This window comes from Lutra lutra, chromosome 11 (assembly GCF_902655055.1).
Source record: "Lutra lutra chromosome 11, mLutLut1.2, whole genome shotgun sequence".
Classification (NCBI taxonomy): domain Eukaryota; kingdom Metazoa; phylum Chordata; class Mammalia; order Carnivora; family Mustelidae; genus Lutra; species Lutra lutra.
Window position 1 is genome coordinate 47,342,693 of NC_062288.1, and position 21,530 is coordinate 47,364,222.

Below are 21,530 nucleotides of genomic sequence, written 5' to 3' on the forward strand. Positions count from 1 at the left end.
ATCCTACCCTACTGTTAAAGAACCTAGTTTCAGTAGGTGAAAACATGGAATGGTTGTGGTGTTCATCCACGGTGAGGGTACAATCACCTTGGAAGCTCTGTGTGAAAGAGCATGCCCCAGCTCTTTTGGTGCGTTGCTGGGAGCTGGGAGACTGAAGTGCATGTCTTAAGAATGTTTCCCAGAAGATTCAGACAGTCCCACATTTTCTTTCTTTCTGTCTCTTTTTCCTCTCACCAGCCATTCCCTATTATCTACCTGAAATTGTCCACCAAATTTATGTGCTTGGGTCATACATCATTTCATCTATAAAGATGTCTCCATATTCACATTCAGGAAAGATTAACTGCTCTCATAACTGTACTCAAATACTTATTAGATATTTATAATACAAAATTTCACATACTGAATTATAGTCAGTGATCTGTTTCTTTCTTACCTCCTAGACTGTGAGTTCCTCAAGAGAAAGAGCTGTGTCTTCTTCATTTTTTTGTCATCTCCAGAGCTGGTTCAATAAGTGTGCTGAAGTAATTACAAATTACATGTTTTATAAACACAGCAAAACAAATACCTCGGTAACAATAACAGGAAAGCCAGTGAGATAGTTTCTAGTATAGTGATTTTAATCTACTGTCTCTGGAAAACAAAGCAGTTCTGTTCCATGTTTTCCCACATTTCTTACTATGAATATCAGTGTAGTAACTTTCATCTCCTTTAAAGGTGTCACTTCCACTGTGGGAAACTTTATGATAAATTTCATTATTTTCCTTGAAATTCAAAAAGAATAGTAAGGAGCGATGGTAGTGTGTTTACTCATATTAAACATCCCTCCATGCAGAAAGGTTATATATTCCCACTTTCTGGAACTCAAGAATGGCTAAGTGACATTCTTTGGACAGTGACTATTAACGGAAGTTCTAGTGTAAGTTCAGAGCAGAAGCTCCAAGAACCAGCTGATGGTTACCACGTTCTTTGTCTCTATGCCGTAACAACCGTCAAAGTTCTGGCTTGCGACTTCACCATTGGTAGGAATTCGGAAGCAGGACTGTAGCTGACCCATAGTGGGCATGTAGAGAGAGAAAGAAACTTTATGTAAGCTGCTTAACACAATCTGGAATAAGCTGGTTGGCACAAGGCTCTTCAGATATTGGATCCTTGAACAATGACAAGCACCTGTGAGTTCCTAAGCAAGTATAGCAATAAACCTGAATGTGGAAACCTTAACCATTGGGATAGTTATGGTGAGTGTGCTTAAATTTTTTTGAGCTTTTGGGGGGTGGGGGTTATATTAGAGGCACTTAGAAATATGTGTGTGTGTGTGTGTGTGTGTGTGTAGGGGTGTGTTGGTGTTTGGCTGTTATGGTTACCAGAGGTCTCACTGTCATGTGGTGCCTTGGGGGTTCCAGATGCTACACATCCTACAGTTCATGAAAATCTTGCTCAGGAACTATGTGGCCCAAATCTCCAACACTGCTCTGGTGGAGAGCACTGGACCACACAAAATACCTAAAAACATGCAGGTTAATTATATTAAAGGAAAGGAAACGAAAGGAAAGGAAAGGAAAGGAAAGAAGGAAGGAAGGGTGGGTGAGTGGGAGGGAGGGAGGGAGGGAGGAAGGAAATGAAAGAAAGGGAGAGAGAGAGGAGGAGGGAGGGAGAAAGAGAGAGATGGATGGAGGGGGGAGGAGGGGAGGGAGGGAGGGAGGAATGAACGAACGAACGAAAAGGAAGGAAAAGAGAGAAAGAAGAAAAAAAAGGAAAGACAGACAGACAAGGGAGGGAGGGTGAGAGAGAGAAACATGCAGATTCAATAGTTAAGTTTTTAATGGATAAATGAAAAGTGGGTGGGTACATTAGAATATGAATTTTTCTTCAAATAGATTATTTAATCTGTTTGTCACAAGTATTCTGATATTCCTCACAAAACCTTGTTCAAGAAGCCATTGCATTTCTAATTTTACAACATATTCTTAAATCAGTTCTTTTATCAAAGAGTGAAATTTGAAGACTATTTCTCAGACATAGAGTGTCTCCCCCTCTCAGGATCTTCATTTGTACTAATGGGGCCATAAATTTATTTATTATCTTTTTTATTTTTCCAGTTGGGTGTTTTCCTGCCCCTTATAAAAGTATTTATTCGCTTTTGCTACTTCCCTTAACAGATGTTACACGTCTGCGGACAAATGTGATCATCCCTTCCCCTTTGAACAATACTGTACACATCCTGATCCTTCACCATGAGCCTATCCTGGCACTTGATAGCCAATTTTTTTGTGGCTAGACTATGATTTCCCTCTGTACCTTCTTATTATCCTAGAAAACGATGTTTCCAAAGGGGATACATTCAGTCTTCCAGAAGGGACTTTAGCACTGTATTCAGAAACTGATGAATCTTTTTCAAACCCACCTATTAGATCCAACAGCACGTTACAGCTCTTGGGGGAGGGCTGATGTGGCAAACTCACGTGCGTGTTGCTGTTCCCTGTAGCTTTGTTGCAACTTCCAGCCTTACTGCTGACTTTTCCCCTTGCCTACTCACCTGTGTGCTTTGCATTTGCCATAAGCATTTCTCAGCTGGGGCAGGACCCCACTGTCATCTTACTGGCCTCCCTGCTTTTAGCAGTACTTCCCAACTCAGTATCAGCTGTGAATTTCACTGCAATGCTTCTAGTCCTTTCTATTGATTTAATTAGGTGTCGTAGTTAACTTGCACCTTGAGGGCAGTTTCTATCTTGAGGTCCACACACCATGGGAGAATTCAAGTCTCCTGAATGCTGAAGAGTCAGATGACTAAGAGAGTCTGCGCTAGCTTCTTGGTGGTTCTTTTGTTTAAAACCAGGCAGATTAGGTGACAAAGCACTGGCTCGTCCTGAGACACAGAAAAAAGATCAAATGACAGGATCGGGACAGAATCTTAGAACACTAAGTGAATTAAATGATCCAGGGACATAAGTAACTGATTTCAAAAGCAACAAAAGTGTTTGAGGTCAAATCTATTTTCTCCTTCCCCTAAATCTGCATCGATTGTATACATTGTCCTAAATCATGGGGTGTGTGCTGTATCATTTATTCCGTTTCTTTTTATCGAGCCTGAGAAAGCTGTGTGAATGTTAATATGTACTGAATAAATCCTGTGATCACTGTAGCACCTTATAATGATGTGTTCCCAAGCTGCCATATCACCTTATTACTTCTTTTTCTTTGCAATCCTTCATTTAATTTCCACTCCTTACATCGGGGTTAATATTCCTGACTATTTGAATTCATTTTTTAGTTCATGAGATGCTATATCAAATGTTTTGCTAAAATCCAAATGTATTACATTTCCCACATTGCATTCATCCACTAATCTTGTAATTCAATAAAAAAAAAAAGCAATCAGATTTGTTTGGCATGATTTGTTCTGTGTAAACCCATGCTGCTTGTTGCTCAATGGTGCTTAAATGATAAGTAGTGCTCAATGCAAATTTCCTCATCTAACTTCTCATTTCAGCTCAGAAAAAGTCTATAGTGTTTTTTGTTTATAGATTTTTCTCCTGGCACATAGTTAGTTTCTAGGTCCTAAACAGCAGAGAACAGCAAGAACATACCAGTTCTTTTACAGCACCATTTTTCTTTTTTTGCTTTTCCATTGCTTGTTTTTCCCATTTATTATCCCTACATTTTCAGATTAGATTTTCATTCAATTTATTATGTAAGCAATCCCTTTAGTCCCATTTTCCTGTAGCATCTTTCAAGGAAGGTGGCAACTGGGGGAGAGACAAGAACACTATGATGAGAATATAATTTATTTCAAACATCTTTGAGAATAAAGGGCAATGCCTTGGTTATATTTATGCAATTGTCTTTACCCATATCATTCATGATATGGGTAAAGAGTTGTCATTTAACTCTTAAGTCTGAATCTCATACTCAACGGATGAGAATTATTTCATTCTAATGGATTCTTTCCATTTCACTTGACCATAACTTAAATATTTGCTATGTACTGAATTGAATCCCCCCCCCCCCAAAAAAGAGGTAAGTGGTGTGCTAATTGCAGTTCTTTGGAATGCAATCTTATTTGGAGATATGGTTTTCACAGATGTGAATTAAATTGAGGTCATGAAGGTGAGCCCTAATTGAATATGACTGACATCTTTCTGAAAAGAAGAAATTGGATGAAGGGGCAGAAGCAGAGGGAAGACAATGTGAAGAGATACAGGGGGAAAAGGTGAACCGTAAGCCAAGGAGAGAGTCCTGGAACAGATCTGCCCTTTGGAAAGTACCAACCCTGCTATCACCTTGATTTTAAACTCCCAGTCTCCAGAACTTGACACAAAATTTCTGCTGCTTCAACTACCCTGTCTGTGCTATTCTGTTATGGTAGCCTAGCCAAACCATAGACTACCTGCCCTGTATCCGTATTATTTTGTTCTCATCATTATTCCTCTTAGATTATACTTTTCAAGAACTTGGTAAACATTCCCATTTCTTTCTAATCACTGCTTTTATGCCCATGTATACCACATGAGCAGCCTTTAAGTTCCTGTAGGAATCAAAGAGCTCTTGAAGGAAAGGGAAGAACAAAAAGGACATTCTATATTCAGCAGTTTTCCCATGCAGAAGGTGAACGATAATATTGGGGGCTGTGAAACACTGGACACCCAGCAGGCAATTCTGTTTCTTTTTATGGTAGATGACTTGAGGGAATTACTTCTTATCAATTGCACAAGGGTTTGATGGGGCCAGAAGAAAGACTCTGCGCCCTTTTTACAGGCAAGGAGTAAGGACAGAAACCAAGGGCCAACTCTTGAGTTTTCTCTCCTGGGCTCTGAATCTTAAGTGGTGTTCACATGAGAAGATAGTTTTTTAATAATTGATTTCAGTAATGGTGACATGAAAAGATTAATCGTTATTTCTTGCTACTAGAGTTGTTTTTTTTTTTAAAAAAACCTAAGTTCTCTTTCATATCTATTGGTTTTGATGTTTAACTATCCTTCTACTAAGCTCCTTTTCCACTTAAAACAGGTAGAGCCGCAGCACATTCATTTTCATGAGGACATATCTAAAGTTCATAAACCTTAAAATCTGTCCAGCTCAGCCCCACAGATACTTATATAGATGCCTATGTCCCGAATGCTTGTAAACTTCTACCATTCCTGGATTGATAAAATAGAAGATACTGGAATATAAATAATGTTTTGATAAATATTATGAGTCACCACAGATATAGGGGGGAGGGGGGTTAATTTTATGGGGTCCAGGAAAGATTACCTCAAGTATATCTGTCTGGGAGGGATGGTGTGATGATTCAATCAGAAAAAGTCATCGTGCGAGGCAACCCAAAAAGAGCATTCTAATCAGGCCTTCTCATCTATAGGAAAAGAGCGAAGTTATTTTCCAGAGTTTGAGAGTGAAAAGTGGGCACTGTTAAATAATATGCAGATTCAGTAAGTAAATTGTTCCAGGCAAATGGGGACTAACCCAGTATCCAGGGATTCTTAATCAGGTATCCACCTACGAGTTCTCTGCTATAAAGCAGTTACTCCCACTGCAACTTGAGGGAATGCATCAAAGACTGGAAATAACTCCGTGTTAGAAGACTCTTTATTCATCTCTATTGACCTTTTAAACTATCAGTGGTAGGTTGGGGACAGGGGACATTTGTCAGGGTGGGTAACAAGGAAACTTACAGCATGCACAAAATGGGGACTCTTGGGTTTGAAAAGCACCTCATCAGTTGGTTATCATTGCTTGGAACCATCAAACCATCAATCATAACTAATACTATGACCCTTTTAGACACAGTGACAGATCCCAGTGTGTACACGTACACAGCGAGTGGGCATTCGCTAAACATTTTTAATCAAGATGTTCAGGATAAAGGCAGTTGAGAAGTTACAGTCAGCAGTCTGCCCTGCCTTGATTTGTAAATTTTGACCATCCTCCTGCTTTATGGGCCACATTACGCTTAGTGATTAATTAAATGCTTCATTTTATGGTAATAGGCAGGATTGAATTTACACACTAATTATATTTAAAAAGAAAAGCATCCCTCCTTCCCACTGTCACTAACATTCTTTAGGCCACTTCTTTACCATATTCCTTTTGCACAGAGTCTGTGCATTAAATGATAGACTATTTCAGCCCAACTGATACACCACATCATATCATTCTGTGTGTGTGTGTTAGATTTACATGGGTTAGTCTTCCTTAGTTTGAGTGCAGAGATCACTTTTTATAAATCTGTTGTATATTCCATATGGTCTACCTATGGAATAGGACATTTAATTTGCAGAAAGTACACAATCAACTGATTTTATAGCAGTGTTTAATACCAATTTGTGGAAGATTCACATCAGGGGATTTTGAGAGATTAAATCAATGGATTTCCCAACATAGAGCAAGTTGGAATGAATAATCTCAAGTCTGTTCTAATATGAATGAATTAATATTCACTCAATGAATAAATCAGTGTGCAGTGTACTTTTCCTTTGGGATCTAAATTATCCAAACATTTATTTTCATTTTTCTCCTTGCTTTGGTTTTAGAAATACTGCCTCAGGGTTTCTACATAATCACAACTTTTTTGTGAAAATAACGGCAAATTGTGCGGAAGAAGTCATTTTTCAGTTGATTCCATTTCATAATTTCCTTGATACTGAATTTCAGGAGTAAGCATGCAAAATAATTAGAATGGCAATTTTGTGTGTTATTTGTAACACTTACTATTTACAAGCTATTCATGAAACAAGTAAAAATCAACAAACAAAATTGGAATGTATCACATTTATGTCTGGTATATATCTAAGAAAAAATTAAATATAATAATAGATTATCTCTTCACATGCTACCCTTTCAATAATGAAGCAAAAATTTACTCCATAAGCGAATGATTCTAAACAAGCCACCTTAATATATGTTTTTGAGTACCATAATGCAAGGAATAGATTTTGAGAGGAATCTATAAGAAATCTGCCAAGTCAGAGAAAAATATTCAATTTCTTTTCATTTAGAAAGTTCTTAATAATTAGACTTAAGAATATGGTAAGAGAGTGGTAGAGAGATGCCCGTTTTATCTTGACAGCCTCGTTTAATTAATTAAATATTATTTAATCCAGTATGTTTATGAACTTAAATATATATATATGTATGTATATATATATATATACATATATATCTGAAATTACCACTCCTCAAGAGTTTAAGCAAACCTTTGGTATGTTTGTGTTTTTATGATGTTAATCAAATCTGTCACTTCGAATTTAAAAAACACGAATGCAAAACAGCAGTTCACTGCTTGACATGGATTGTGTAAAGGGACTTTTTTATTTGTTAACATACACCTACATAACGGAGTTATTTTCAAAACAGCCAATAAGCTGGTTATCTAAATGAACTTCTCTCCCTGCAACAATAATCGGGGCTTTGTAGACATAGTGTTTTTGTATAATGTTTCTTTCTTTCTTTAATAAAGCCATTAAACTACAGGGTAAAACCAAGAACAACCTATTAATGAAGAAACTACAAGTAATGTGAATTATTAGAGAGCAAAAAAAGCTGCATTTTTTACCTTTTTAATTCTTATATATAACAAAGTATGTCCTGTGATATTTTTAATAATATTCTAATAAAAGGATCTAGATGTTTTAGAAATAGTGGTGATGGTCACAAAACATTCTGCATGTAATTAATGCTACTGAATCACATGCTTAAAAATGATTAAAATGTCAAGTTTTATGTTATATATATTATACCACATTTTAAAACAAAAAATTAATATTTATGATTAAGTATAAAGTAAAATACTCCTGCAGTAGTAAAAGTAGGCTAGCATTTTAAATTGTAATTTAAAAAGCAGTGCCACCTGCGTTTTTTTTTTCTCTCATTTTTTCCTCCACATTTTTCTTCCTCCAGTTAAATTCATGTTACACTATAGGACAAGTATTTTTACTAGCTATTTAGAAAATTAAAATGTATATAAGATGTCACAGTCCCCTTTGCAGTAATGTGACATTTAAAAAAAATCAAGATTTCCTCATCAAATAGTTTCTATGCTTTTAGTCCCACTTTCTAATTTAAAAATCTGTTGCTTCTTCTGAATCATGTAAATTCAAATTTACTGTGCCTTAAAAGTTTTCTGGAAAATCTATTACTTTCAGAAGTCATGTCTAATAGCATAAATCATGGGGGCAGTGTTTACAACTTTCTGACGAATTTTATCAGTACATCTGTCTCTTTTGGTAGCATTAAGCTATATCCTTCTCCAGTAGGAGAAAAACAAAAACAAAAACACCACCACCAACAAAGTGGTACTTCAATCATTTTGATTTCTAAATGCTTAAAGACTTAGAAAAAAAAAATCATAGTTTGATGTTGGCTGTGTTTAAATAGCACTTGATTTCTTTGTCAGATTTTTCTATAAAGACTATTCAAAAATGGTTAAAGAAATGTTTTAAGTAAGACTGTGTTTCAGCAAAATGTGAATCATTGTTACATACATTTTTAAGTCATTAGAAATTTAGATCAAGAAAGTAGTTAGGTCCATGTTACAGGAAAAAAAAAAAAGTAGAGTTTATGAATTTGCCTGTGACCACATGACATCTTGACACAAGGACATTTTTGTTTTGCCATGAGCCTCAGCTTCTCCTCCACAAAGCCAATGAGTGATAGAAGCATACGTGCTGTCTGGTACGTGGCAGTCACCGAAATAATTTAGATAGGCTCCTCCAAATTTCTTCCCGATATAGTTGCTTAAAGGATTAAGTGAAACAATGTATTATAAGAGATTAGAACATAAAACTAGACAAACATTTATCAGGTGTCCTGGGACCTAACTTATGGCAAAGAGAATGGTACGTTGGAAGTGGGGGAAGGGTAGCAGGTTACTCAAGTGCCTTGGTCATACATCAAATGATTAAAATGATTCAGATGGTTAGAAGCAAGTCAAAAAGTTAGGCAACCTTTATCAGTTTGAGATGTGCCACCATCCAGAGTGATCATGATAATACTTTCAGTTTCTGGACTTTTATTTTAGATTTAAATTTTGAGCATATTTAATTTGCTATAATCACAAATTTCATAGCCTGTTTTCTCAAACTATAATTTCAATACACTCAGGTGAATTAAAAATGTATTCCCCATAGAAATATAAATATCACTTTCAAATGGAAGTAAATAAGAATACTGGAGTCTACACGCGGAATGAAAACAAAAACAAAACAAAAAAATCCTACCCTACATATGAATTCCTAAACCATATCTATATTATATACCATTTAACATTCTAAAATCATCATTACTTCTATAAAGGTGTCCACTCTATTCTTAAACTATATTTTTCTATAATTTTTTAAAAGATTTTATTTATTTATTTGACAGAGAGAGAGATCACAAGTAGGCAGAGAGGCAGGCAGAGAGAAAGAGGAAGGGAAGCAGGCTCTCTGCTGAGCAGAGAGCCCCAGCGGGGCTCCATCCCAGGACCCTGAGATCATGACTGAGCTGAAGGCAGAGGCTTTAACCCACTGAGCCACCCAGGCACCCCTATAATTTTTTTTATAAATAAATCTTTCTAAATGAGCCATATGTTAAAAAGAAAAAAAAAAAACACTAAAGTTAAAACGTGAAAATACTAGTTCAGTTCTGAGTATTAGGCCAAATTCCTCAATATCATGTCCAACACTGATTATCTTCTGGAATCTTGGCTATTATGAAATTTTTTTTTTTCAATTTTATTTATTTATTTGACAGAGATCACAAGTAGGCAGAGAGATAGGCAGAGAGAGAGGAAGGGAAGCAGGCTCCCTGCTTAGCAGAGAGCCCGATGCGGGGCTCGATCCCAGGAGTCTGGGATCATGACCTGAGCCGAAGGCAGAGGCTTTAACCCACTGAGCCACCCAGGCGCCCCTATTACGAAATTTTTATCACAACTGCTTAATATGCTCAATAGGCTTTTTAATTTCCTTTTATTATTTTGACCCAATTTCCTTCTTTATTTTTTTTTTAACAAGTCTATTTCCCCTTCTTCATGTCAAACTACAACAGGAAAGTAGCTCACTCACTGATTTTAAATTTTACTTTTTCTCTTTTAAGATACCCAGTACAAAACATTCAAATGACCTTCTCTCTAATGTTTTGTCATTATAAGCTCTGGAAAGTGTTGGCTGATAGACCAAGAAACTCATTTTAGAAACTCCCATGACCTAGTTAAATGCTATAATAGTGGGTAAAAGATTTCTGTCCTTGTCATATAAAGATAAGTTGACTCATATTTTAGAATTGTTCTTTTGACAACAGACATATTCTATAATTGTTGCCTAAAAAATAATGATCCTTTGCAGACGTTAAGATCATACAGTAACAAGTCATACTAGCACAAAAAGAAATTTATTTAAAAAATATAACTCTGGCTTGGACAACAGAATTAACTGTGCTAGTACTCTGTAATTATCACACCTTACTTTTTTTCTCTCATTACATAATATTTACATGAGGGGTTATTAAATCATGTAAACGCTTGATGCGATTACCAGATGCTTTAGTGGAACAGCTGAACTTTAAAAGAATGCTTTCAGTACCATTTCTGGGAAGTAAAACTATTACAATGGCAAACAAAAGTGTTCTTCAGTAACTTCTAATCCTATCTCCATCAATAGAACTTTTTTTGACCAAGTGGAAACCAATCAGTGTTTTCATTCCTGTCTTTAACTACATGACAGAATGAATAACAGCACCCTCCTCACGCGCACCCCACCGCCCCTCACCCCCCAGCCATGTCCTGATCCTGGGAATCTGTGAATGAGACTGATTTTGAACATATGATCAAGTTAAAGATCTTGAGAGGGAGAGATTATCCCGGGGGTACCTTAAAGGCAATCACAAATGTCCTTAGAAGAGGTAGGGAAAGGAAGATTAGACTTTAGCAGACAAAAGGATGTGACCACAAAAACAGAGGTTGGAGTGATGAAGCCAGGAGCGGGGAGCAGGGAGCCAGAAATGTCAGCAGCCTCTAAAAGTGGAAGAAGTTAGAATGGGATTCTCCCCTGGAGCCTTGGGAAGGAACAAGCCCTACACACACTCTTTGATTTTAGCACCTTTAGACTCATTTTGGATTTCTGATCTTCAGGACTACAAAAGGATACATTTGTGTAGCTTCAGACTATTAACTTTGTTACAGCAGCTACAAGAAGTTAAAACAATCTGTACAAAGGAGGTTCAAATAAATGACCTCAAAGATCCTTCTAGGATTTGAGAGAACTGCTCTACACTGTTAGCTTTGTGGATTTTTATTTTTCAGCATTCTTCATAGGCATAACTTATGAAAAGTCATTTTTCATTAGTTATTCAGGATATAATATTCTTTGATTCTTTGTTGGAATCAGTCTCTTGAGTAAAGCATGTCATCATCAAGAGGCAGCAAACATTAGGGGAGATGTTTCTTTTAGTTTATTTTACCAAGCTGGAGGAAAATGTTATATTTTTAATTAACTATGTTTGAGTAGCCAATTCAATTAGAAATTCAAAACACGAGAATCTTGCAGAAATCAGCTGCCAGATTTATTAATCTATCTGAAAATAAAAACACAAGTGAACAAAAACTAGAATAAAAACAGAACTTAAAAAAAAAAAAAAAAAGAAAAAGAAAAACCTTAGAATACATTTCCGAAGAGTTTATAATGCAATGTTTTGAACCCTTCTGTACTGGAAATATCCTTAATGTTGGCCAATTACTCATTTTGTTTTGTGAGTCACTACCTTAAGCAGAAAAAGTTTGTCCTTAAATATATAATTAATACCAGTTCTTCCTCTGATCCCTTAAGATAGCTCATGGCAGAATTCTTTCCCAATGGGAAATTAGAATGAGAATTTTAAAAAGAAAAAAGAAAAAAAAGGGGGGGAAAAAGAATCCTCAATACAATTTTATTTAGATGGTATTTTAAAGACCCACTTTTAATTTCTCCTTCAATTCCTTCAAATATGTTAATACTCTTTCCAATAAATCTTCAGTTGAATATTTTAAAATTTGTTTTTACTCTAAGTGCTGTAAATGGCCACATGAGCATAGTGGTGGGGAAAAGTTCTCATTTTTAAGGCATAATTATTAGCCCATAATGGGCCAAATGATATATAATGTATATGCAGAAACAATCATTGAAATCACAGGTTACATACATATGCTGAAATTAAAAATAGGCCTTTTTGTAGGATTAAATATGAGTAGTGTTGATTATGCATGTGGGTTTCCCAATAACTGTTCAATTTAGATACACGAGATGTGATCTGTGCCACGCTGGAAAACGGGTAGCCAGGAAATCATCTTTCGACAATCTTTCCTGTGCTCGTCAAGAAATGCTTTAATAGGTTCATTTTGGCTTTGTGTTTAGGATTTTTTCTTCTTAACATTTCACTCTAGGTGCTTAAAAAATGTTGTTCCTCTGGGATATTGATGGACTGAGCAAAATTCAGGCTTCTTTTTTGAATGGTTTAGCAAGCTATTCAAAGATATCATAACACCATTCACTTTTTTTTTTGTCCTAGGTCAATGAGACAACTTATCTTGCTTTCAATATTTTCTCCAAATGCCAAACACAAACAAAACAAAAATCTTTGAAACTTTACATCTTTAAGTCTTCTTTCAAACAATCCAAACACATTTACACAAGTGTCCAAAACAAGATGAATATCAGTGCCAGCACTATGTCATACAGCAACTTCCTTGGAGTCTTTGACAATTTGTAAATAATTTTCTATTTCACCAAAAGTTACAAAAGTTTCCACAGTTTCCCTTAGCAAGCTGAAGCTTACTCTTCATTTGTCAATGTGCATTAAAGCTGCTTAGAGCATAGCATGGCGTAAGCTATTTTTTAAGCAATAAATGGTTTGAGTCATCTATTTTGTCCTGAAATGCTATCTGTAGTTAACTGCATTGCTTATAAATGGTCATAGTAAATTCAGCATGAAAGATAATATTACAGAAAAGACAGCAGCAGAAGCATTAGCATTATCTAATATTTATATATGTTATCAACATAACACAGCAGTAAAAGGTTTAAATGCATATCAACGGGTACCATGTCTAAAAATTACTATAGTACCTATTTAGTGTATTGGATATTTTTCTTAAGGAGTGCTTGCTGTATTTAGAACAGCGTAATATGTGATTTAGTACAGTTAATTCTTATCGATTAAATGTTTCTTTATGTACTGAAGGAAGTGAGATTTTTTTTTTTTGCTTCATTGTGATCCCAGATTTAACATTTAAATGAAGATCTCAAAGGACCATGACATATCATTATTTAACTGAAATGGGCTTCAAAATACTTAAACGAACAGTATGATATGTGTCTGAACAGCAAGGTGGCACCAGGTACACGGAATGCTACTGGCCTGTGACTCAGTTTGGAGCCAGAGTCCAAAATTTGTGCCCCTCATTTACAGTCATGGTGATCACTCAACTTCAGAGAGAAAGACCCATTTTATGGTTATCCTCTGTGAGTCGGATAGAAAGCAAAACAAAACAAAAAACAGCAAATGCGATCTCTAAATACCTTTTTACAACAGGTGCAAAACCAGTCATTTCTAACAATTAAATTGCCATTTACAGTAGTTTTTTTTGTTTTTTCTTGTTTTTTAGTTTTTTTGTTTTTGTTTGTTTTTTTGTACACCTTGCAGAGACTCAGAAGTGATAGGGGGAAATGCCCAAGGCAAATAGTCTCCAAGTGGATATTTACACAATGTGAATTAACTGTACCATAGATACCCAGAGAAAATGAACATTTTCTTATGTTGTTATGAAATCAAATAAACATGATATAGCTTCATCATACGTAAAACCTGTAAGACCCCATCCCAAGCCTAAGTAAAAAGTAAACCCCATGTTCCCCGACCCATTCACCCATTATCTTCCTGTTACACAGAATAAATGTTTAGATTACTCCCTCCCACCCTCAAATAAAGTGCGCAGTCCATGGCAGACCATAGAATAATGCAACAGGAAAGCCCCTTTTTGTGTATTATTATTTAAAAATAAAATACAAATAACAAAAATCAAACAAAGATTGAAGAGAACTCAAGAGATTCTCCGCAACCTGCAGAAAGAGAAGAAGCGAGAAGAGGCCCTGCGTGACTGTCCCTTGCATTAATACACATAGCCTTCGTTGTAGGGGTGGGGGTTGCAGCAGCCCCCTTCGGGCATGTAGGCCATGCTCTCGTCAAAGTGAGACAGAGGCACCGTGTCCTCTTCATTGATGTGACGTTCCATGTCTGTCTTCAGCAGTGGGCGCTGATTATCTGGGAAGGCCATGGAGAACAGAGCTTCCGGATCGCACACAAATTTGTAGACATATCTCTCTCCGGCCACCTGATGAAAACAGGGAAGAGAAAAATCCATCCTTATGTATGGTGAGGGATGCTAACTAAGCATACCTGGGTGATCGTGTCATGATACATAGAAACAGTGAATCGCTATGTGGTACACTGAAGCAGACATAAGTTTTTATGTCAATTAACTTCAGAAGAACCACAATTTTCATCACCCCCATATGGGAAAGAGCAGGGAAAGAAAAGAACAAAAACATGGTTTAATACGTCAGAAAGCAGCCAAGTGTTAGCAGATATCCATAAAAGGAAAAAAAAAAATGCCCTTACTTTGTGGAATAAACTTCAGTTCAATAGAAGGAAATGCGACCTTGAGTAATGATTGACCTTGAGTAGTAATTATATTAATTCCAGGCACAGCTAGAAAGCTTAGTAGTTTGGTCGTTTTACTATAAAGGTAAATTTACACTGTTATTTGTGTGTTTGGGGGTGGATCAAAGATTTCATGCAGGCATCTCACATTGAAATTTTTTTTCCTTTTTTTGTTTTTTGCTTTAAATTGTAATATATTTATAAAAAAAAACTGGACCTTTAAGGTGAGTGTCTCCCTCTTAATATTACATTTCTGAAACTGTAGAAAACCTAAACTTCCAAATCTTAAAAGAAAAATGTTCTGGGTTCCTAATAAGGTTAGACTATGACTCACTGGTTCACAGGGTGAACTGGTTTGTTTCTTTTTTTCTTTTCTTTTCTTTTCTTTTTTTTTTTTTTTTGGCATTGTGTATTCTCATCTAAAAAAACAAAAGATGCATAGCCTTATTTAAATGAAAGATGGATCAAGAGGACAGCATTATCCTGGATACATCACTTTTAAAAATGAAGGCAAGATGCATTAGGCAGAAGTTAAGGATGTGTGTAAAGTGTCAAATTGAAGTAAGAGGTGTAAAAAAGTGAAGGGAATTTAAAATATACAATGCATAGGGAGGAAATGAGAAAAAGAAATGTGACAGCTGCCTGAAATAAAGGAGAAGTAGCATAATTTGTAGGGAATGACATGTCCCAACCTTAAATTTTGAAGACTAATGTTTCTCTAGGAAATTATAAACAATTGAGTGAAACAAATATGCAAACCCCCCTCCATTAATAGATAAAACTGAGGCTCTCAAAAAAGCAGGGGTGGGTTGGGGGTGGAGAGTGGCAGGGGGTGTGTGTATGAACACAATTCTTTGTATAGACATTGAGGTAAATCTTCACATATATGAAGAGATTAGTAATTTTAGAAAGGTGAAAATTATTCAATGCCTCTCAGTTCCTATGTATCAAAAAAAAAGGGGGGGGGACTGCTAGTTGTTTTGTGTAGAAGGAGAATGTTAAGTTCTTGGTTTATAAACTATCTGTACATGTTTGGAAAATAAGAATCAACCACCAAAGAGAGCTACTCTTCTGGACTCAAGATTTAGAACTCTGTTTTGTCCTGGATGTTTTACCTTGTAAGAGGAACCAATTTAGAGATCCCAAATAATCTGAATATTCCTAGGTTTGAAAACAGTGAACACTTAGACATGTTTCTTAAATCAGTCCTCAGTTCCCCTTTTTTAGGAAACAGAAGTGGGAACGGCTCCTTTGGAAAGCCTCCTGTAAAACTGAGATGGAAGTCTCCAGTACATTGCAAAGCAAACAGAGAAGCTGGTGTAAATTTATTTACTTTAGGCCCTTATAAAAAGGAAATTAAGTTCATGAAGGAGAAACTGCCATAAAAGTAAAAACATGCAATATCAGAAACAAAGCTAAGACATAAAATCCTAGTTTTCCTTTTTTTCTTTTTTCAAAGCATTTTGAGAAAAAAAAATAAATGGCTTGCATACTTTAGAGCATTTAATAATCTGCTTTGTTTTGTTTGGAGCTGCAAAAAAAGAGGTATTTGCTTTAGGCTACTGGTTGCTTTTTTATCCAACCTGTTGCTATTGGTTATAATTAGAAATGATTTCATAAATCACTGTGGGGAATTAAAATGTACAGCATCCAGTCAAGATTATAAAATCTCTTAAGGAGTCTGTCTTAACTCACAGCTTCCTACTATTTTTCTTACAAAAAAAATTTTGGAACTACTACTCTATTGAACTATGTTAAATGTCATGGAGTTTAGAACAAGGGCTGATAATTACCAAGGGAGATAATGTCTTTCATTATCAGTAATACAATTACAATCTAGAAAATGCTGTACATTAAATATACCCAAACCACAATGCTGAGATAGATAAAACGCGAATTTTACAGGAGAAATGAATCAGAATTTACAAGCAAGTATCTTTTGAACTGTGCTTTGAAAGATTAGATATTTAAATTATGTTAACTTTTTAAATCTCAGAAGTAACATAAAAAACTGGCAGAAAGTTAAAAATTATACATTAAATCAAAAGAAATAATGATTTATCATTATATCATCCACAAATAACTACTGTTAAAATATGTGCATAGATTTCTCTAGGCATTTCTAAGTTTTGAAAGAGAAGGTCACACATCTACACTCTTAAAAGCCAAATTCCATCATTTCTTATCTCTTTCAGAACTACTAAAATAAGCAGGGTTTTTCTACATGTTTAGATCCATTTGATTATTTTTATTTCAATTTCTAATCTTTCCATTTAATTGTCCTGAATATATACCACATACATACATAATTTAAGTTTATAAACAAGTGTGGACATATATAAACATTTCCCCTACACACTGAAATATAAAATTGTACATCATAGGTTTTTATTTTTTAACTTCTTTATTTTTTTTAAGGACAGCATAGTTTCCCTCTGAGGGACTCTGTTAGAATGGTACCAATGCCAGGTAAAATCACAAGGCAAGACACTGTACAGAGGGAACGCTATCTATCAGTGAGGCTATGAGGGAGTCACAGGTGTGTCAAAGGGCAGCAAGTAAAATGGCTCAACACGTATGAAGAAAGGGAGTAAATATGTCTGTAAAGATTGTAAAAAGCCTTCCCTTTTTTGTGCTAGTCAGAAGTAGATTTTAATTTCGTGTGTTTCACCATGAAACAACCTATGCTTTCTTTATTATGCAGCAACACCCCAAAAGTTCTGTCGCATACAGACATTTTTCTAGTCTATATTAGGTGATACATAAATAGTTGCAAATAGTTTGTTTTGCCTTATTTTATTTTATTTTATTTATTTTAACAACAACAGCTTTATGAAGTAAGAACACCACCATTTAGCAAGAGAGGAAGCTGTTCCAAAAGGTGATCCACTGAGAAGGCGGCATGCAGACCTCAATCCTGCCAGCATTTTCTTTGACAGCTGCCCCCCACCACCACCACTGCCCAGGGGAACTGAGCACCTAAGGCGCCAGCCCACTGCACAGGTTCCAAAACAGCTAGATGGTGACGGAAATGGAAGGAATGGAACACGTTGGAAAGGATTTGGCTGCAAATGGGAAAGGTGGGTGAGGAGGAAGGGAGGAATTAAAAAATGACCCTGGGGATGAGGTGGAGAAGACAGTGGGGCCGGTAGGTAAGGCTTATGTCTTGAAGGTAAGATTCTGGGAAATAGGAAATGAGTAATGAACTCAGCCTTATCTCTCAAGGATCTTGGGCATTCTAACTCCTGAGGCGAAAAGCTCCAGAGCACGGATTCTGTTTGGTCTAAAAACTCAAAAATGCTGTTTCCTCCATTCTAGTACGTTTCACATAGCTACTGGTCTAGTTTTTCTTGGCATAACTCTAGTGGTATAAAAATAGGCCACCATCTGCAATATATACCTATGTTTGTGTCCACCCGATGAACAAAGGAAGAAAACTAAAACAGTAATGTTCACAAGCGATAAATCATAAACTCAGTTCACAGTCTAGACAGCTGGAATGAACACACACACAAGACTGAAGGAGTAACAATAACAAATATCCGATGTTTTTTCTTTATTCATTACCTTCTTCAAGAATTTTATATTTTGTTCAATGTGTATTCCATTTGTTTTATCTTAACTTTTTATAAAAAGCCACCTTCAAATATTAAGAGAAGCCCGTGTGAAATAAAATACATGTAATGTAACTTCGTTTACCAATGAAATAATATCAAATTGTGATTTTTAGCAAATGGTTTTTAGGTAGCTAAGCTGTCAACCAGCAAAACCAGGCAAGACTTCAGGCAAGAAGAAAAGATTTTGCAGGAGAATAAGGAAATGTTCTGAATGTTTTAAGAATCAGAACAAGGAGGGTGAAAGTAAGAATTCAGTTAGTATTGGAATCCATAAACAAAAGCATTTTAAAATTATGTAATTGTGGAGAATGCAGCAGACTATTGACAACTTTGGGAATATATGGAACTATTAGTACTGAAACATTTTTTACCAAATACGGTAAAGTTGGGACTTCCAGAAAGTCTACTTGTTTCTGTAAGATATTATTACATAGGTCTATAATACCCATGAGTTTATAACTAGAAAGGCTTGTCATACCAAAACCAAGAGCTAAGCATATGTTAAAATGAGTGAAAACCTTGCTTCAGCAATGCAATGATACGTGGCTTTTAAAGTATGACATGCAGATTAATGTGCAACATTTCAATGAATTTTAATGCTGTTGTAGCTGCTCACCTTTTGCATGATTCCTTTCTCATAATAATAGCGAAGCGAACGGCTAAGTTTATCATAGTTCATAGCTGGCCTGTTTTTCTGAATGCCCCAACGCCGGGCCACCTGCCACCAATACAGAACGACATTGTAGTGTTAAGTATTACCTTATCAAGATATTTCATAAAACATTAGTGAATTAATCCGTTACTTCCCAATCTTCCAAACACATCCAAATTAAAGACAGAAGTAAAGAGGCAAAAGCTATCATGGTCTGAATTTTCCTGCGTCCTGGTTTGCTTTTAAACTGGGCGTGCAGTGATCATTCTGAAACTTCACAATAGAATTCTTTGTCACTATTGTTTTGTATACAAAATTAAATGGAAATAAGGGGATGTGTTTACAATGGGAATGAACAGGCTGCAATTCACCAAAATGAGGCAAGTTTCCCGTTCTGAGATATACTGCCTCTTTTCTCCTTAGTTTTTCTGATAAAACCTATAGACCAAGAACAGCTTAGCAATCTCTTTGTAAAGGTGTTTTCTGAGATTATGATAAACTAGAGAAAAAAATATCCTGTTTGAGACCAAAGAATGAACAAGTGGCATTGTATGTGTAGCAAAGGAAACAGTATACAAATTCATAAACTGAACTGCAAATAATTTTTATTGCCTGAAGCAGCATCAGAATAAAACTGTAACCAATACTGAACTGGGGAATTAAGCATTCATTTAGAGAACAGTAATTGGATACTAAAAATAAGAAGGAAGTGGGAAAGGTCACCAAGAACACGAGTCCACAAACAAAAATCTCTAAAGCAGAATGTCCACTTTGTGGTTTGGTGAAAAAATCTCAGAGCTTCTGAGGCGGTGGGCTTGGAGAAGCAACTTAACTGGCACAGCGGAATTTTTCAAGGAAACCTCCCCCCTCGATTTATACTTGCCCCCTCCCCCAACCCGGGGCTGGCTGAAGCCTCACACTGAACCGAGTAGCCCGCTTTCAGCACCGCAGCTAAATTCAGGTTCTCAGGAATTTCCATATTTTATTCGTCTGAGCAGAAACTGCAGCTGTCATGCATACCTAGGCAACCCCAAGAAAAACATTATCTAATAGGGTTAGTGTTCTTCATTTCTCTGAAATTCCAGGTTGTTGCTGTGTCACATACCCTAAAATAGATTGCTTTTCAGAGAGAGCGTTCCGTCGCTCTCCACTTTATTAGCAATTACCTTTCCCCGGGGTTTGTTTTTTTCTGTCAAAAATACTGATCCTTGCTCTTTTCTCCCTCCCTAATTTGTATTTCCTGAATGAGGATACAGTGTAATTTAGCCCCCATGCATCAGTACAGCAGAGATGTGACGTAACAGGAACATGACTACACCTCCAGTCACCACAGCAGGCAGCTCTGAATTTTCCAGAGATAAAGTTCATTTTAATGTAAGTGTTTGAAGCAGTAGTGCAGGGGGAGGGTGGCAATAAGAAATGAAAGCCATACTATCGAAACAAAATGTCTTTTGAAGAACCTAACAATGGGCATCAGCAAATCTTTAGTAAATCTTTTTTATTTATTTATTTGACAGACAGAGATCACAAGTAGGCAGAGAGGCAGGCAGAGACAGAGAGGGGGGGAAGCAGGCTCCCCGCTGAGCAGAGAGCCTGATGTGGGGCTCAATTCCAGGACCCTGAGATCTTGACCTGAGCAGAAGGCAGAGGCTTTAACCCACTGAGCCACCCAGGTGCTCCTGAATACCTTTTCATTTATAAATGGTTCTCCTCTAGAAATTGACTAGGGTGCACGTAGAAAGTAAAATACTTGCAACCAACTTTAAGACAACCCTGTGGAGGGTGCCTGGGTGGCTCAGTTGTTAAGCATCTGCCTTCTGCTGAGGTCATGATCCCAGGGTGTTGGGATCAAGCCCTGCATGGGGCTCCCTGCTCAGCGGAGAGTCTGCTTCTCCCTCTGCCTCTCCCCCGGCTTGCGCATGCTCTCTCTCTTGTAAAAATCAATGAACAACTATTAAAAAAAAAAAAAAAAAGACAACCCAGTGGAAGTCTCTAGGGAGGGAACGAAGATTTTTTTGAGACCATAAGCAGTCTGACTTTTAGGATGCCAGTTAATTCTAATCACAACTGGGTATTATTAGACATTTTTAAAGAATAGAATATATTCTTAGAGCTGTTTGGCTTCGTTCAATGTCACCTGCATCATAAAGGGAAGTGGGACACACCAAAATGCCTATGAGATGCAGACAAGTTATGCAAGGTAAGTTCTAGAGATGTACTCTACCACAGCATGCCCACAGTTAACAATGCTGTCTTGGACACCTAAAAATTTGAAAAGAGGGCAGATCCCATGTTAAATGTTTTTACCACAATAATAAAAAAGATTGAAACTTAAAGTCAACAGATGATACAATTAATTTCCAGGATAGGTTAGGCCACTTACCAACTGAGAAAGCCCATTCAGCCCTCATGTGTGAGCCACCCATCACTGCTATCTCCTGCACCGCTAAAAGCCAAAGCAACATGCTCAGCATGGAGTGGGTGTGGTAGTAGAACACTTCCGGTGACTTCCTAGATACCCCTTCAAGTGAAAACTTGGACTATTAGTGAGGAAACTGAAAAGGTGCCTACACTATAAAAATCTCTGTTGGGGC

At 36.5% G+C, this 21,530-nt stretch overlaps 1 protein-coding gene and 1 long non-coding RNA gene across 8 annotated transcripts in view; one reads left to right on the top strand and one right to left on the bottom strand.

The window, feature by feature from the left end:
• Positions 1-1,039: 1,039 nt before the first annotated feature.
• Positions 1,040-20,306, top strand: LOC125081093 (uncharacterized). Its single transcript, XR_007121583.1, has 3 exons — positions 1,040-1,238; positions 17,496-17,747; positions 20,193-20,306. It is a non-coding gene; the product is annotated as an uncharacterized LOC125081093 (long non-coding RNA).
• The window catches only part of ETV1 (ETS variant transcription factor 1), a 103,226-nt gene continuing 93,207 nt past the window's right edge, over positions 11,512-21,530 (bottom strand). For all 7 annotated transcript variants that reach the window (XM_047695539.1, XM_047695540.1, XM_047695538.1 and 4 more), the window contains 2 exons: positions 18,901-19,002; positions 11,512-14,338 (listed from right to left, as the gene is read on the bottom strand). In XM_047695539.1, coding sequence (XP_047551495.1) covers positions 14,117-14,338; positions 18,901-19,002 — 324 coding nt within the window. In that variant the 3' untranslated portion in view covers positions 11,512-14,116. The remainder of the gene's footprint in view (positions 14,339-18,900; positions 19,003-21,530) is intronic.